General features: G+C 42.5%; 2 protein-coding genes and 1 long non-coding RNA gene across 4 annotated transcripts in view; 2 read left to right on the top strand and 1 right to left on the bottom strand.

The window, feature by feature from the left end:
- UXS1 (UDP-glucuronate decarboxylase 1) overlaps positions 1–1,167 on the top strand; it is a 71,529-nt gene extending 70,362 nt beyond the window's left edge. The window contains exon 15 of the mRNA XM_068925484.1: positions 326–1,167. Within this exon, the coding sequence (XP_068781585.1) occupies positions 326–457 (132 nt within the window). The 3' untranslated portion in view covers positions 458–1,167. The remainder of the gene's footprint in view (positions 1–325) is intronic.
- A 5,816-nt stretch (positions 1,168–6,983) lies between these two features.
- ECRG4 (ECRG4 augurin precursor) lies at positions 6,984–12,863 on the bottom strand. Its single transcript, XM_068925494.1, has 4 exons — positions 12,676–12,863; positions 11,708–11,755; positions 9,302–9,459; positions 6,984–7,358 (listed from the first exon to the last, which is right to left on the bottom strand). The coding sequence occupies exons 1-4, from the start codon at positions 12,752–12,754 to the stop codon at positions 7,197–7,199; spliced, it is 447 nt and encodes a 148-aa protein (XP_068781595.1). The 5' UTR covers positions 12,755–12,863; the 3' UTR covers positions 6,984–7,196.
- A 128-nt stretch (positions 12,864–12,991) lies between these two features.
- Positions 12,992–17,170, top strand: part of LOC104143357 (uncharacterized) — a 44,665-nt gene continuing 40,486 nt past the window's right edge. For both annotated transcript variants that reach the window (XR_011137438.1, XR_011137442.1), the window contains exon 1: positions 12,992–13,615. This is a non-coding gene — a long non-coding RNA (uncharacterized lncRNA). The remainder of the gene's footprint in view (positions 13,616–17,170) is intronic.

The raw sequence follows: 17,170 nt of genomic DNA, 5'->3' as shown, positions 1-17,170 counted from the left end.
TGTGTTCATCTCTTTCCATGTGTAATGAAGAATTTTGTAAGTCTGTTTGGACCCAAAATGGACCAGTTACAACTATTTGATGTTAACTTTATTTTTTTTGTTTTTATTTTTTTTTTAAACTTACTACATCAGAAAATATAACTGATGGATAGGATACATTAGCAGTGTGGAGATATAACCAGTATGTGGTGCTGTTAATACTTACACTGGCTAAGAATTAAAGGACTTTATAGCAGTGTTGTAATAGCTGTGTTAAAAAGACGCTGTTGTGAAAAGAGCTGATGTGAACTTGGTGATATGATTCTCTCCTCATTTTTGGGAATAGGTCCCATTGGAAGAAGGTTTGAATAAAGCCATTCATTACTTCCGCAAAGAACTTGAGTATCAGGCGAACAATCAGTATATTCCCAAACCAAAACCCGCAAGGATGAAAAAAGGAAGAACAAGACATAACTGATGATTGCTAGCTGGACAGGAAATTCCCTACTTGACATTTCATGGGATGTAATTTTTTTTTTTTGTTGAGAGAGAGAGAGACTTGGAAACAGGTATCATGAAGAACAAACTGGAATTTCATTCTGAAGCTTGCTTTAAAGAAGTGGATGTGCCTAAAGGAAAAAAAAAAACAAAAAAACAGAAATCCCCTTCCCCAGCAAATCTTGCCTTGCACTTTTTAAATCTGTCTTTTTATGTAAAATAGAGTAGAAGCATCTTTTAGTATCTTCAAGTTTTATATCTTGCTGTGAGATCATTTTGTTGTGACTGTCCTTGACAGTTTTATTTACTGGTTTCTTTGTGAAGCTGAAGATGAACACAAATGGGATGGAAAATGCCAATTTATTTATAAAATGGGTACTATAAAATATGAGATGTTCTACTATGCATAAGAAAAAAAAGTGAGTGGTATTGTCAGGTGAGAGAAACTCTGACACCTAGTATATAGGAGTCTAAAAGAATTCTGTATGAGAGCTTTATGTATTCTTTAAATGAGAGATTTTTTCAAAGGTTTAGTTTTAGTTGCACACTTGAATTTGAGATATTTTCATTGATTACCATGGATAAGGATATTTTGAATCACTACTGTGTTGTGCGTACTCTGGGAATAAAGTTAATGTATTATTGGTTACAGTGGTTGAATATGCTATTTTAATAAAATATTGAAACTTCTATTTCCAGTTTCAGTGTTCTCACTGTAGCTACTTCTCTCAGTACACTTATACGTGCATATATTGTATGTTGATTAGAAAATAACAATCTGCAAGTATTTGTTTCAAAGTTAATAACATTGGTTTCTGTCTCTTAATAGATAGATGGGGAGGACTGCAGGATGTCTGTTGGAATAAATTATGATTTGTCGAATCTGTTTCAATGTAAGCAGTTGATAAGGATATGGAAGTGTAAGATTTTCTTTAAACCATAGAGTACAACTTCAGCCTCCCCAACTGAGGATATGTTTCTATTTTAAGTATTTTATTGAATTGCCAGTAAATGTTATAACTTTGATAGCTATACCTGTCATTCTAAAAGAATTATCAACACTTAGTTCCTCTTTTTTTTTAAACAGTGACACACACCTAGGCTCGGATACCGTGGAGGAAGGATTGGCAGAGGCTTTTTCAAAAGGTATTTTGGCTTAGTGCCACTCAAAATTGAAAAGCCTCATCAGTCAAAATTGAAAAATCTCATCAAGTGAAGTGACTGGACTTCATCTCATTAAAGCTTTGTTTCGTTAGCTTTTGAGTGTCTTTAGGTGGTTTGACAAAGTGGGAGTTACCTGTAGAGAAGACTTGCACCCAGACCCACGGAGGGCTTTGTGTACAGTGTGGTGTTTAGGCTCCTCTGTCTGGGCATGCCACCTCCCAAAGACAGAGGTTCCTAACCTCCAGGTGCTTGCAAGGCTTGGAGGCTCATTGGGTTTGTCTGCTGAAGTTCCCTAGGACTTTAGAAACGATGTGGCTGCTGCGCCCAGCCTGGACCAGGTCTGCATTGTCCTTTTAGAGCCCAGCGGTGCCTTCCCTGCCCACAGGCTCAGGTTTTTTTCCAGTGGAAATCTGCCATTCAACCAAAATGGAGAGCCAGGGAGCGTTTCCCCGTCTTAACTGAGAGATAGTCACCTGCCTAGAATTTACTTACTGCACGTTGCCTCCATCTTGTCACAACTGAGGTGCTTGGGGCAGAGCAGGGGACTGCTTTTCGCTTGAAGCCTTTTTCTGGATGCATGATACTTCTGGATATTCTAGGCACTTTTTGCGTATTAAGTTGCCTGAAAAGTACACCCTGATGTGTGTGCTCCAAATCTGCCTATTCCAGCCTATTGCTACTGATTACAGGCACAAAGCACAGCCTGTCTGGATACACAAAAGAACAGCTGGATAGTCGCAGAAGTAGTACCCACTTCTATAATGGTTTTGTGGCTATAGCTATCATCTCCCAGTGCAGTGTTTTTAGCACTAACCTTTTAACCTTTTATATTTTGAGGAAGGTGCTCTTTCTGCTTATCTTTTCTCCTCGTTCAAATTGTGCCATTGGATGCCAAAGGATTCAAAGTCCTTTCTTTACAAAGAGTTGATAAACATGGGGTGCAATCTGAGTCCAGCAATTAGAGCAGCCATCAAGAACAGGGGAGTTGTGGGTTCCAGCTATTGCTTCCAGGACTGTTTTTCACTTAATCCCATGACTTCAATGCAAAATACGTGACCTGTACTGGAGCAAGCGTGCTTCTAGAGACTGTAGCACAAAAAGTGCATTTTCAGAGAACTCTTTGGGGAAATCTGAATGTTTGGATACTGAAGTTAGGAATTTACAAGCTTTTTAGGTTACCTCACTGCCTGACCTTCTTCATAAATGGAGCAAATCAGGCGGAGGACAAATGGCTGGTACTGATATAACCCATGTGTGATGAGTGACAGACTATAGTGATTTGTTACTTTCCTTGTATTGCTTCTAGCTTTTGTTTCAGTGGTTCTTGGTTCAGTTCCCATTCTCTTCCTAGTGTTTTCCAGAAACAACTGAGATTGCTGTTGTTTTGAAGCAGGTGAGTAGTCTTCTAGCAGGGTCAAAAGGCATAAATTGTGGGTGTTAAAACAGAGTCTTCTGATGCTTAAGAGGGAAAGTTCAGGGTAATTTCAAGTTTTATCCTGTCTGAACTGAGCCTGAGAGAAGGCTGATGAGGGTTTGCCTTGCAAACCCTTATATTGGTTCTCTGTGTTCCCATCTGGCATTACATTTTTCCTCAGTAGGAGAAAGAAAGCATCAAATTTGCAGGGAGCCGCATCTGAGAAACGTTCCAGAAGAGCCACCTTTAATGGAGGAAGGTGGTGGAATACAGAGGTGGCAGGACCGAAAGCTTGGGAATAACAGGACTCTGGAGTACCTGAAGCCAAACCGTGTTCTGATTTCCATGCCTGAACACGATGTATTGTTTATGCATGTTCTCAGAAAATTTGAGAGTTGGGATTTTCTGCTGTCACTTAGCTGGGAAGGCAAGGTAAAACTAACATGACCAGATTTGATGTGTGTATTCAGTCATACTGATATGCACCAAAGGCAGCTAAGCTGGTGTTCGATGAAAGTGTTCCTCTCTCGGTAAGGAATATGCAACGTAGCAGAGGTCTGTGGTGAACCAGCCAGCTTGGCACTGGCAAGTGAAGTCAGTCTCGTAGTAGGAGAGATGTGCAAGGCATCCACTACTGTGGGTTACTTGAACCTCCCAAGGACCACTTTAGCAGCCTCGAAGTTATCACAGTGTGAGGCCCATAGGTGGGGAGGGGTTGTTTTTTTGTTTGTTTTTGGTTTTTTGACCTGATGTTTCACTTTCATTTATTTCTACATGCAGGGCTGTTCAAAAGCTTTGTGAACTGTGTTGCTGGTCTACAGACAAGCCACAGTGCGGCTTGCAGACGTAATTTGTTTTGAAAAATAGTTCATTGAACGTATAATCTAGAGAAGCCTCATGCTTAGACTATGTTCTTTGGTTAGGTTTTTTTTTGTTACCCGGTACAATCATGCTCTGGTGGTCTTCTCTTTTGTCTGGGTGTCTGTATGGAGTCTGGAGGGTTCACTAGGCAGCTAACAGTCATAACTGCAACCAGGCAGTTACGAATGTCTCTCTTCAGTCGCCCCTTTTCAAGAGGTTATTTTCAAGACGTAATTTGAGCAGTGAAGCCTACATCTTCTGTCAGGCAAACGGTCCTGGGATAAAAGCACCTGTCCCCTCCTACCTCCCCATGTGTGTGTTTGTTACAAATGGGAACTTCTGGGACAAAGGCCAAAAAGAAAAAATATGAAAAGATATAAGTTAGGCTAAGGATGAGCAGCCTATACCTGGAGAGGGAGAAGATCTTCTTGGTATAGCTATGGGAGAGTATATGACAGTGGCTGTGGGGTCACAGACAGCAGTAGTGCTGTGGTTTGGAAAAAAAAGTGATGCTCAGGTCTTGTCAGCAAAGGAGCCAGGACTGCCATGTCAGTCTGACTGACTCATTGGGCTGGCAGCCCCAAACTGAGGCATATGACATCATCGGATCTTGAAAAATTAAAAGCCGGACCATGGCCAAACTGTTCCTGTACTGTAGGATGGCAAAAGGGACAATTTTGGTGGCGGGGTTACAGGATGTCAAAGCCCCAGGATGGCTGGGGATGAGGATGTGAAGAGCTCTGTACCATTTGCACAGCAAAATAGAAATGCTGCTCCTTTCAGTTGCTCTGGGTTTTGATTGCTTGGGAGGGGATGCACAGTTTTGTCTGTGTCTTGAGGCAGAAATTTTCAAATGAAGTTTGTTTAACTTAGAGGCACTCCATAGTTATTTAACAAACTGTAGGTGCTATTTGAACAGATTTTTTTCTCCTTCCCCCCCCCCCCAAACCTGTGATGAGTCATACCTATTTTCTTTGTAGCTTACTGCATGTGCTTTGGTATCATTGTGACTGCTGTACACCAAGTCAGATGGACTTCTCCACAAGAAAATGGATTAACTGGGAACCTTCAGCACGCAGTACAATGTAATGGAAAAGACAGTTTGTGGGAGATTTTGTTTTTGTTTTCTTTGCTTGTTTTTTCTTTACAAAATCTCTCTTCTGGATTATCTAGGAAAGTTTTTTGTGAGCTTGTGAAACATGGAAAGCTGCTGGACTGAGTCAGCCTGCAGGAATGGACACAGCTTACAAAGGCCTAGAGGACTGGTATTTATTTACAACACTTTTTTTGTATCCTGTCTTATTCAGCAGGTCTAAATTCCCAGTTGATGTAAACTCTGGGAAATGATGGAAATTATCAGCACAGTTAAAACATTGCCAAATCCTGTTCACTTCTTTGATAGGACACAAAATGGAAGTATTCTTCCAGGAATAGTTTTTCTTCCAACTGTGCAAGAGTATGTACTTGAATTGGGATAAATGGCTATTCCATATTTGGAATAAACTGCTTTCTACCCTAGGAAATGCACCAGTTTAAACTGATTTAACTGGCAAGGCTGTTTCCAAGTGTGAGTGCTCCAAAACCTAGAAGAAAGCTGATTTTTTTTTGGGGGGGTGGGGGGCAGCATATTAAATTAGTGCATATTCTTGTGTGCAGAAAAAAAGTGACTAACATGTTTCTTCAGTCTGGTCTGCCTCCCTAGAAACATTCCTGCAGGGGGCTGGATAGTGCTGCACTGCCTCTCCTGGACACCAGTCCATCACACAACAGGGGCTGCAAAAAACATTAGGAAATATACTAAATTATGAAAGAAGTATGGAAGAAGTAGGAGAAGTGTAAAGACTGATGTTACCACAATTCATGCTTTGGAAACTTCTTGTAAGCTGTAAGTTACAGCTAAAGCATCCCTGCTGCCTTTATTCTGTGACTCTGTTGTAGCTTGTGGTACACATTTCATCTCTTTGTCCTGACTCTCCTGCTCCAAAAATCATGGAACTAACCAGCCTTCCTCGCCTGTCCCTTCCCAGTCCTCTGCCTTTGCCAAACTGCAGAAGTCCCTTCCTCAACCAAACTGCTTCCAAAGCCCAGGACAGCTGAAATCTCCCTATTATTGCTTCCTTAGGTCTTCATAAGGACTATCCCCAGAGCAGCAAGGGATAAAAAGCAACATTGTTGATGTTGCTCTGGTAGAAAAGTTGGACGTAATTTTGGGTTCTGAATGCACCCAACCACATCCGCCCCCGTTTAATCCACTGTGTTTAACATTAATGAATGCTGTCTCGGATACACTTTCATTCCCAGCCTATCTGTATAGAATATAGGCTGAATTGGGGGTAGTGTCAGCTTTATGGTATGAAATTAATGTCTGGTGATTGTGTTGGCTAGTATCTGATGCTAACATCTGTATCTATGAATATGGAGGCCCTTCATTTGCATGTGCCATTTTTAAATGGCTTATTTTGTTATTTTATTCCACGTTTCAAGCTAGACTGAAAGCTTACAGCCAAGTGAAAAGGACACAATGGGGAGTATTCATAAGAGCTAACCTTTGCCTGAGAGGGGTCGGGGCCACTTAGGCTAGGTGCCCTGTATCTCAACTGTTACTTCTGAAGTCAGGTTCCTGCTATGGACCCTTGCCTTGGAGAATCCATTCTTTTCACAGGCTTTAGAGGTAGGCTTCCTTGCAATAAATTTAGCTTTTGTGAACATCTGTCTCCTTGCCCCAACAGGAACTGCAGAAGTGCCATATCACATAACTTTGGAAGGCTGTGTGCAGTAGGTATGGAAACAGCAAGGGAAGCAACAAGGCAGCATTTGAGTTGGGAGGAATTTTTTTTTCTTTTCCCCTGGAATAATTGGATTTATTTGCTGACACAAATCTGAATGAGCAAGCACATCTGAAATATATTGGCTTATATGATATATGCCAAACTGGATGATATAATGGAATTGGGCAATGAATTGTAGGAAAGCAAACATGAAAAAGCCCTTTAAAAACTAATTTCCTGTAGTACACTGCTTTGGAATGAAACTTGCCAACAAACTCTACCAAATAAGCGGAAAGCTATTTATTTTATCAAAAAAGCTTTATTTCTATAACACTTTATATAAAGTGTACTACTAAGTAACTATAAAAAAAAGCCATGTTGCATCTCGCAGTTCCTTTATTCTTGCTGTTTTACGTGAATAGCTAGTCGGAAAGCAGCACCACTGGCTGAGGGAAGACTCAGCCAAGCCCAACACAGCCATATTGATACTAACTATAGCAGGATACATGGCATTAGTAATCATCATAGTTGACACCTGCTCCATGCCTGAAGGTATGTGGATTCCGTGGACCAATTGGTGAATCTTCATCATAGTGGTGTTGGTAATATCCACCGTAGTATTCGTTACCCTGCCGGCCTAAGCTTGTCCAGTAGGAGATGTCATCTTCAAATTTCTGAGGAAAAAAAAAAGAAAACCCACTGCTTTCCAATCCTGAAACTTTACAACAAAGAGAATAAAGCAAAAAAGGTACAAAAGGTTCTTTTTGTCTGTTTCAGAAATCCTGATCCTTTGCATATTTGACAAAACTAAATCTTTTTATCTGAGGGGTTTTGTGACTTGCACCTACCTTCTCTATGGGATATATCAGTGCTTTGAGTGTGCTAATAGGCCTTAATTGTCCTGACTAGCCTCACCTGGGATCCCCATTCACACGCTCTGCCCACTATACAGTGCTTAAACAGAGAGTTTTCAACTGAAATATGCACTGGTACCTTTCATGTTTCTTTTACCTTTTCAGTGCTGAACTATAAAAACATTTCAATGTTTTGTACTTAAAAACTAAAGGCTTGGTTCTCCGTTGCCCTGTGCCCTTTAGTCATGATGTCCCTCGTGTTTTACCCTCATTTTCCATGGGTAAAAATGAACATACAGTGCAACCTTCTAGCTGTAGAAATGTAGTAGGCAGTTCGATTCTGTATCTGCTCACAACAGCAGAGGAAAAAGAGCGCACAAGAATATCAAATAGTTGCCAAGCCAAAGCCTTCCCATCTGAATGACTCTTTGGAAATATTTTTGGCTAAGACTTGAAAAAAGTTTTGCAAAATACACAATGGATAAGTATGGCCTAAGTCCCTTCTAAAGCCGTGCTGGAACAAACAGTTATTTCATTGTTAAAACTGTATCTTATTACTCAAGAAAACCTACCAAGCGGATTCATTGTATCCCACAAGAGGCTGCATTTCATAAATGCATACAGACACTCTCAGAGGAGAGTGCATCTTATCTGCATAGCATGCTGTGTTAGTTACCTCTTAGTAACTGCCTACAGTCTTCAGTTTCTGAGGTGCAAAATCACTTTTCCTATTTTTGCTATTGCGTGTTGGGTATAGCCATGCAGTTAAAAAGTAATTTTTATCAGCATAATATCCAGAAGCAACAAAAAAATGTATCTTTCGTTATTTCAGTCCAAGCAAAGGATTTTTAATTGTTCCAGCTTTAAAAATGAGTGCATTCATCTCATAAGCAATCCACATAGTAGGCACTACAGCTTGCTTGTGCCAATTCAATCTCATTAAATACATTCATGTGGCTGACAAAAGCCAAGAATTCAACATCTGTAACTATTTTTACCTCTTATTTATGTACTAATTATTCACACATAGGACTGCAACTACATGCACGTTTTTCCCTCTATTTCAGTGACCTATTTAGTAGAGCTTTGTGCAGTATGCATATGAGCTGGGAACTCTCAATTCCACTCCAATGTTTTTACAAATTAACTGTTTTAAAAAATATATCCTTATCACTAGAAGGAAAATTGGCTGCACGTTATCAAATAGTTTTCCTTTCAGGTTTTAGAGTTGAAGCATAGCTGCCAGTTCTTGTAATGGTTAGGAGCTGACCACACTGTGCAGGCACATGCCTATCTTATGCAGTGTTAGCACAATTCTATTGAAGAATGGCAATCAGGCCCAGCTTTGTGTGGATTTTAAGGTGTGTTTAAAAGCAAACTAATTAGGTTGAGACTGCCAGACTTCTTTCCTGAAGTACAGTTGATTACTCTATGTCTATTTCTCAAGGTTCTTGTATCTGGCTACAATTTATTAATTCTAAGTTCAGTGGAAGACAAGAACTCCATTAAAGCTTTTTAATAGCATTGTCTCTGTTAATAAAATAATGTGGACATTTCTAACAAATACTGAGCTTGTATTTCTGTGCAACATCTAGTACTTAGAAGAAAATTACAGTATCAAATTTGTGAACAGAAACAGGCCAGCTTCCCCCTAGGCAGTATTCTTTACTGTTACACTCACCTGCGTGCTCCTGTGAGTATGCATCCACACTCACATCCGCTAACTCTGAATTCTGAAAAATACTCTAAAGTTCTGTACTCACCGCTTCATCAAATCCCAGGTACAGGAACTGCTGGTACCACTGTTGCACATCAGGTTGAGTTCTGTCCCATAGCTGGCGCTTCTGGCGTTTCAAGCTGCTTAAGAACTCTTTGGCCTTGTTTTCTCTCACTGACACCTCAGGCTTAATGGCAACAGGGGCTGAAATTAATTCCCCCCAAAAGACACGCCAGGAAGTTTTTAATTGCCCTGAAATGTATTACACTAAAGACACTTTTGTTATCTCATCACCTTTGTGCTTTGCAGAGCTATGTGTGTAACAACAGTAACAGTAATAAAAATTGGAATCACCAGTATAATAAGATTTCTCAGGTTCCCTCATTCTCTTGAATTTTTTATCAACTATTTTGAGCTCAAAGATACAAGCTAAGTAAGGCATTTAAACAAATAAACCAAAACTGACAGAGCATATTCAGCATTATGTAGTGCTTTAACAACAGATTGGAAGAATCATCTCCATGTGCTGCTGTTATTTTGAATGGGAAAGAAAATGACAGGTGAAGTTAAAAAGCCCAAAGAGGCTAGAGAAACACTTAAAATTTATTTAGGTGAAGGGAGAGGCACATACAAAAGTGTACGTATGTATTTCTGAATATATTGTGTAAACACGTAGCTTTGAAATAATGAGTGCTGCTAAGCACTGTATGTCTGAGAATAACAACCCTTTGATACCTCAGGCTTTCATAGCAGGTAGCACATAACTTGGTGAATGCACAGGAACATCTTCATCCTGCCAGCCTCAGATGTGCTATTCAGCTTACCCCATGCCTAACAGGTAGGTTGTGTGCTGCTGCTAGAGGAGTTTACTCCTCTGAAAGGTATGCGTATGATGACTGCCTAGCCACATGCTGAGGAGACAAGTCTTCTCATGTTGTTGGTGTATGTTTGCTCTTCCTGAGAAATAGTAAGTTTGTGTGTGGAGCAGGAGCAACATCTTGGCTTGACAGGGTTTGTCCCAACAAGGGAGAGACAAGAGACAAGGATGTGGATTTTCAGTGGATGTGAGGGAAGAGGCCAGAGGCAGGAGGAGGAGGAGGGTGGAGATGAGAGAACTGCTGCAGTAGGAAACAGACAGCATCACAGCAGGAGGCAGAGGACTGCAGTGGGAAGAGAGAAAATGGTAGGAGGGATAGGTGAGTTGTTGCAGGAATAGTGGGAAAGAGCATGTTGCCCTGTGATGATGAGTTGGAAATTTTGATAGCTGGCCATTCACTTGAGCTGGGTGATATTACTGGGAACCAAGAGTTGAACAAATGTCACATAAATGAGAGTCGCAAAAGGCACAGTACCAACAAGATGACCAGTACTGTGTATTTATCCTGCTCATTTGGAAAAGGGGAATTAGGTGAGATAGACAGCCCAAGTGCAAAGAAAACAGACAGATGGTCCTGGTGCACAGCACCAGGGACATACTTTTTAGGATTGACAAGAGGTGTAGGTGAGGGCACAGGAAAAACCCAGGGAGAAGTTAAGACGACTTCCAGAAAGCGGGAGATTTGCCGTCACCTCTCTATAGGTGTTAAGTTCTTTGCCTCAACCATAGAGCAGGCTGAGGGGAGGCAGGTCGCTATAACTTCTTGGGTGTTTCAGCCTGCCTCTCCATCTGTTGCAGGGCTGCCTGTCCCCAGGCAGCTCCCATTTCCACCCCCTTCCCTCAACTAGTGAGCCCTTCGCTTCATCTGCATACTGGGCCCTCAGCCATAATATTTCCTGTGGAGAGAGCAGTCTTCCAAGAAGGAAGTGTATGGAGGGCCAAGGGGACACAGGGAACAAGTTAAGGCATAACAAGCAATTCTAATTTGCACATTTTCTCTTCTGCAGCTGGGACATCAGCATTTCCATGGGTTTTAACTCCTTGAGAAAACCTGTGACCTCCCAGAGTGTAACAAATAAGTGTCACGACTAGTATGCATACACCGGAAAAGGTATGCATTATATCCTGGTAAATGACAGTCAGACATGCAGCGCAAAATGTAGGTCTGCTACAGGTTTTCAGCTGGTTGGCTTTTGATGTTGAAAGAGGAGGAGGGATGTTGTGATAAGCATAGCCTCCAATATTGCAGGTAACTATTTCAAAACAAACAGGCAGGCACCAGCTCCACAGAGTTGGCACTGTATGTGCAATAAGAGTTTTTTGGTATGATACACAGCAAGAGTGTTTGTACACTACCAGCTGTCAACTGGTGTGTGTGTGTGTATGTATATACACATATATATGTACACACACACAACTATATTGTATGTAGTAGTGTATACATATATACTACTTCTCTGACTTCCACTGTTTGAGCTGGAAAAATGACAACCACATTTAAAGTTTTGATCCATAGCAACTGAGTTTTTATCAACAGAAGAATATGGGAAAGCAATTTTCTGTCTCTTTATTTACCTTCTCGTTTTTGAAGCATCAGTTTAAGCTTATTTCCTCTTGAACCATCTAGACAAGCAAAAATAAAATATATACTTTAGCTATCCATTTTATTTACGAGGAAAGGAACAACAACAGCAGCAATCATGAAAAATGCAGAAGAGATGTTATAACTCCTGACTATCAGGCAAAACTCTGAAGCATTTTTCCATCAACACCTATCTTAGCACCAGTTTCCACACTCAAGTTTAACGTGTGCTGCAGGAAAGCTTTCATCGTTCCAACAGCCTTTCCCCAGCTCATCTTGACAAGAAAACCTGATACTGGTCTTGTTCACCTTATGCAATTATTATATTTCTCAGCAGAAGACTGCTGCTGGTGTTAGTACAGTGATAGTGTCCAGAGCTGCACGATAATCCCGAAAAACTCTTGCAGCTGAATGAGGGGCATGTTAACAACTGGACTTGTCAAGTTTCTTCCTCTCCATCAATTTTAAAAAAGGTCAAAGCTCGCATGCTGCTGAAACAATTTCACAGAAGCAATTCAATGCTTTAGCGCAAGCTGTGGAGGGTTACCCACGCTGCTGGTTTCGCAGCAAGTCTGCGAGCGCCTCGTTCCTCTGGAACCGCAGCAGCAGCTCCAAGAAGTTTTTTTCTTTTTTTTTTTTTTTTTTTTTGCAAGAAGAAAAGATGCTCAACTTGCACAAGTTTCTTCGGAGTGACTGAAAACATTCCCCCGCGGGGTCGTCGGCTCGTTTTACCTAAGTAGCCGGGGGAGAAGGAGCGGGCATTTTGTGCGTTTCACCCCAGGATTTACCACCGTTTGCAGCCCGTTTGGGCCACGGGCTCCCGGCACCGCCGCGTCCCCGGGGAGACGACAGCCCGCCCGCGGCGACACGGGGGGGCCCCCTCTCCCCCCCTTCCTCCCCTCCCTCCCTCCCTCCTTCCTCCGCCACAACGGGGGCCCCTCACCGTCCCGCGCTCACTCACCGGGCGCCGCGGACAGCAGCAGGAGGAGGAGGAGGAGGGCGACGCAGGGCAGGGCCCCGCGGGGCCACGGAGACGGCATGGCGGCAAGGTGCGCGGCGGGATGCGGCTCCCCCACCTAGGCGGGAGAGGAGGGAAAAGGGCGGCCGCGCCCCCAGCCCGGCCCCGGCCGCTCCCGCCCGGCCCGGCCCGGCCCGGCCCGGCGGGGAGGGGAGGGGAGGGGAGGGGAGGGGCCCTAGCAGGGCTGGGGGCGCGCTGGAAATGGCGGCCGGGGGGGGGGGGGCGCGGCCTCTCCCCCTCCACCGCGTGCCCTGCCCGTTAGGGGCCGGTAACGGCCGGCGCGTGACGGGTCTGCGCGCGAGGCAGCCCGTTGCCCGGCTAATTAGGCAGGCTCTGTCGGGGCCACGCGCCGCCAATTAACGGAGGCAACGGCACTTGGGGAGCGGGGTCGGCGGGGCGCTGCGGGGCCCCCCGGCCGCGACCCTGCGGCGGCTGCCCCCGGCCGCGTCTCCGCCGCTTTGCCTTCGAGCCGTTACACTCTCCGAGAGGCGGGGGGAAAGCCGGGGGAAGATAGCTGGGAGAACGTGGGAGCAGGCGCGGTGGCGAACGGCTTAAAACAGCTGAAGGAATAGGTAACAGAAAGTAAAGTAAATACAGGTGGGGTTTTTTGTTTGTTTGTTTTTGCCTTTTTTTTTTTTTTTAACCTCAGGATCGTCTGAAATAATGCAAGTGTGAATGTATACCGCTATCATACTAAATATTTGGCTTTTCAGTATGCCATGGATCACTTTTTAAAAAGAAGAAAAAGAAAATTTTGAAGTGAACTCGACCAAAGTTACTCTCAGCATAGCATTTAACACATATTCCCTTGCCAAGTTGTGTTTCAAGTCTTCCAATCAAGTCATCTATATTCAATTACCTGATAAGGGAGTTCTTCCAGTATGTAAGTCTCTCTCCTGCACTAGATGTACACAGCAGCTGTTATCTACTATAATTGTGGGCTCATGTGGTTCTGTATCTTTTGCACTTGAACATGTAGTTAAATATGTTTCTGTAGTGCAAGGCATGCATCCTTTTGTTTAATATTGCACAGTTTGTGAATTTCTAGCAATATTTATTTTTGCTGTTCACAGTATCCAGTAGAATAAGCAAAGACTTTTCAGCGGTTCATACAGCCTTTTGTTACATAAGAAATAAAAAAATTAGCTATAGTACGTCATTTACTGTTTCTTTACGTGTTGAGCTGGTTCTTTGGTTGCCTATAATACCAGGTGAAAATTGAGAGCTTGTCCTGGTGCGAAAATGAATCAGAATTAACTGAAGGTTCTTAGGATTTTTTTTCTTTCCCTCCCTTCCTTTTTTCCTCCTCTGTCTCTCCCTCTCGAGTCCACACAAGCCTGCAGTGCATTTTACCTGATCTGCATTAAAAATTTGAATTTATCTTTCTGCATAAACTTCTTTCCAAAGAAGTTTAGCATATTACAGTAAGAACTGCAGGGCCACACTCCAAAATTACAAACTAATTCCTCGCTCTGCAGTATCATAGCCACAATGGTTCCCAAACCTAGTCTGTGTTTTCCTATTTCAGTTTTAAGTTTACCGCAGTGAATTAAGTTTCTCCCAAATTTTTTCTCTGCAAATGCCAGAAATACCCAGATTAAGCCCAGTGAAATCCTAGTCCATCTCAGACAGAAACCTCTTTCACTTACAACAGAGACCCAGAGCACTCAGGAGGCCTCTGAGATCTTCTCACCTCTCCTTGAAGCTATGCTACTGTACAGCAAGGAATGCAAGGTTTTTTTTTTTTTTTTAAAGAGAAGGAAAGGGTTAGCAAGCAAGAGCTGAGCTCTGTAAGTTGGTTTTGAGAAAAATGGCAAGCATTGGGGTCTCTGCTGTCTGACTCACGGGTTGTTTCCGTACTGGATGTAGTTGAAACATAAATACATAAATAAAACATGTATAAGCACACACATACACACACACACACACACACACACACACACTTACATGTATATACACACATATATATTCACACATTTATATATACGTGTGGAGGGAAAGAGCCATGCAATGGTGTGGCAACTCCCTGTTACATGATGTGGAGCACTTTTGTTTTATTTCAGGCACAGCCTAATTATGGGGGTGGGACAGGTCTATATGCCTAGGTTTATCATTCACTGTAAGATGCAGAAGCAGAACCAGGACATGCCGCTCCCTGGGCAGTTCCCCAGCCTGACTTAACGCAGTTTCAGGTGACCACTCCTGAGTTCCCCATGAATCTTTCCTGTTGTGAAAAAATACTTGGAACTGCACCCAAAGCCATGTTCCTGCCTTCCCCTGTCCCCAGGTGCTTGATTCTGCCCTCATGCTAAAGCTCAGTCCTCTCTACTTATCCCAGTTATAATGACAGTGGCAGCAGAAGGGCAGGAACTTGAAAATGTGATGTGAGCACTGAAGTCTGACTGCCCCTTGCTTTCTGCCAGAGCCACAGTTTCAGTGCGGGAAATGTAGGAGAAAGCAGCACTTTCTAGATCCCTGTGATTTAAGCACTCACATAGGAGGCTGTTGTCCCAGCTCCTTCAGCCCCCTCCCCCCCCCAGCCAATTCCCATACGATGGAGAACCAAAATTAGTTTGGTCTTTTTGTCACTGCTTTTGAAGATTTTTTCCATATAGCTCAATGTTTCAAGTGTCAGCAGTCTTAATGCATAATGCAACGTGTTTCAGCAAAAGCCAGTCAGAATCAATGGGTTCTTTCATGAGTTTAACATTGATACTCTCTTTTCTAAAAGCATTTGGGTTTTCTTTTTGGCAGTTAGTTACAGAATATAGCTAGAAGGGACATAAGCAAAGAGTCCATCTGTATGGCTACATGGAATGTACACGACACAGGTCATTTATAAAAACAGGGAAGCAACTCTTAAATATTTGCAGTCCACCACTATATTGATAATGGCAAACTAGTATTTTGTTCTCTTAGTCAGTTTGTAACAAGTCTTGCATGTGAGCTGATTCTCTGCAGCATTTAAGATGATGCTTGGTGCATCTGGGCCAAGGGAATATGAAGTACAAAAGCTCGTCGGTGTACCAAATATTATCACCGTGGCTCAAGAAACTGCCGGGAAAAAATCCTATCTCGTGTAACTCAGAGAATGTATTGACTCAAGTGCAAGGTTATTGTAGAAAATCATTGCTCTGTTGGAGGAAGAAATGATTGACAGAAGAAAATAATGCTCAAGGTTAAACTGAGTGCAATATCTTTCCAGAGGAGGTCACTTTCTCAGTTAAGGGGACAAAAGTTTTCAGTATAAACTAAAAAAGTTGTTAAAAATATAACAACATTTCTTTTCAAAGACTGGTGAAAGATTACTGGTATTTCTCCAGGAGCAATCTTTGGTCTTTATTCCTGTTCCAGCTTATTTTAAGCCCTAGCATATTGTTACCCTATTCTTGCAGTAAGGAATATTTTTCTGCTTAGCTTGTGATTATTGCATCTTTATTAGTATATATCTTCAAATGAGTATTCATTTTTATTCATATTCATTCACCATTGGTGCCCCTTCTGCTATTTACCAGTGTTGAAAAACACTGTCGCTGTGTGTGCTACTTGGATACTGCGGGGTTTTCCAGGATTCTCTCCATTAGCAGTGACGTTGCTCCCTTTAAAATATCACTTTTTTCAGCACAGAGGATTTAAAGGATTGTCTTACAATTTTGTTTGTGCTGTGGCACCTCTGCTGCTATGCTAGTGTTGGGAGTTTTTTGTCGACACAGCTGCACAACATCCCAAATGACACCAGCTAAGCAAGTCTTCACCAAGGGGGATTTGTTGCAGTAGCTGTGTCATACTCCTAGTTAAAAGAGCTTACCAGTCAAATGTATAGTTTAGACTAAGGTCCCAAGAAAATGATTTCCATATCTGTACAGAGTATCAAGGAAATCAGTGTTTAGCAAAACATTATCAAACAGGTTACACATGGAGAGTGAAAGGGAAGTTTTGTGTACTGCTTTCAAAAAAAGAGAGGAAAAGTGCAGATACGGGGTTGCTGAGACAGAAGCAGAAAGTCTGACTGATTCATTTGGTTATATATCTTTTGCCACTGCTGTTGACAGTGCTAAACTCTTACTCTTGAAATTTTGTTGAAAGATGCTAATTCATTCCATCTGCAGAATTGTTCTACAGACAACTTCGGAATTAGGGCTGGTGAGCAGGGCCTCTTTCAGACACAGTGTAAAACTCAGCTAAGCCCCTCAGTGTAATAGAGACAGCTAATAGAAGGGATGCCCACGGCAGAATAACAGGATGGAGCTGGCTCGTTTCTTGGATTGCCCAGCATGGGTCTGGAATATGGTTTTTGCAAGCCTGTGTGCTGAGGCAGAAATCTGGGAGAAATCCAACAGAAAGCTACTCTCTGCCTGACCTTGAGAAACAGGCAGAAGCCAGGCAAGGAGCTCACTGGAGCTGTAAACCTGAGGAATCCTGACCACTGAACCTACTA

This window comes from Struthio camelus, chromosome 1 (genome assembly GCF_040807025.1).
Source record: "Struthio camelus isolate bStrCam1 chromosome 1, bStrCam1.hap1, whole genome shotgun sequence".
NCBI lineage: Eukaryota > Metazoa > Chordata > Aves > Struthioniformes > Struthionidae > Struthio > Struthio camelus.
The sequence above is the reverse complement of the archived record's forward strand: the minus strand, read 5'-3'. Positions and strand labels throughout refer to the sequence as shown.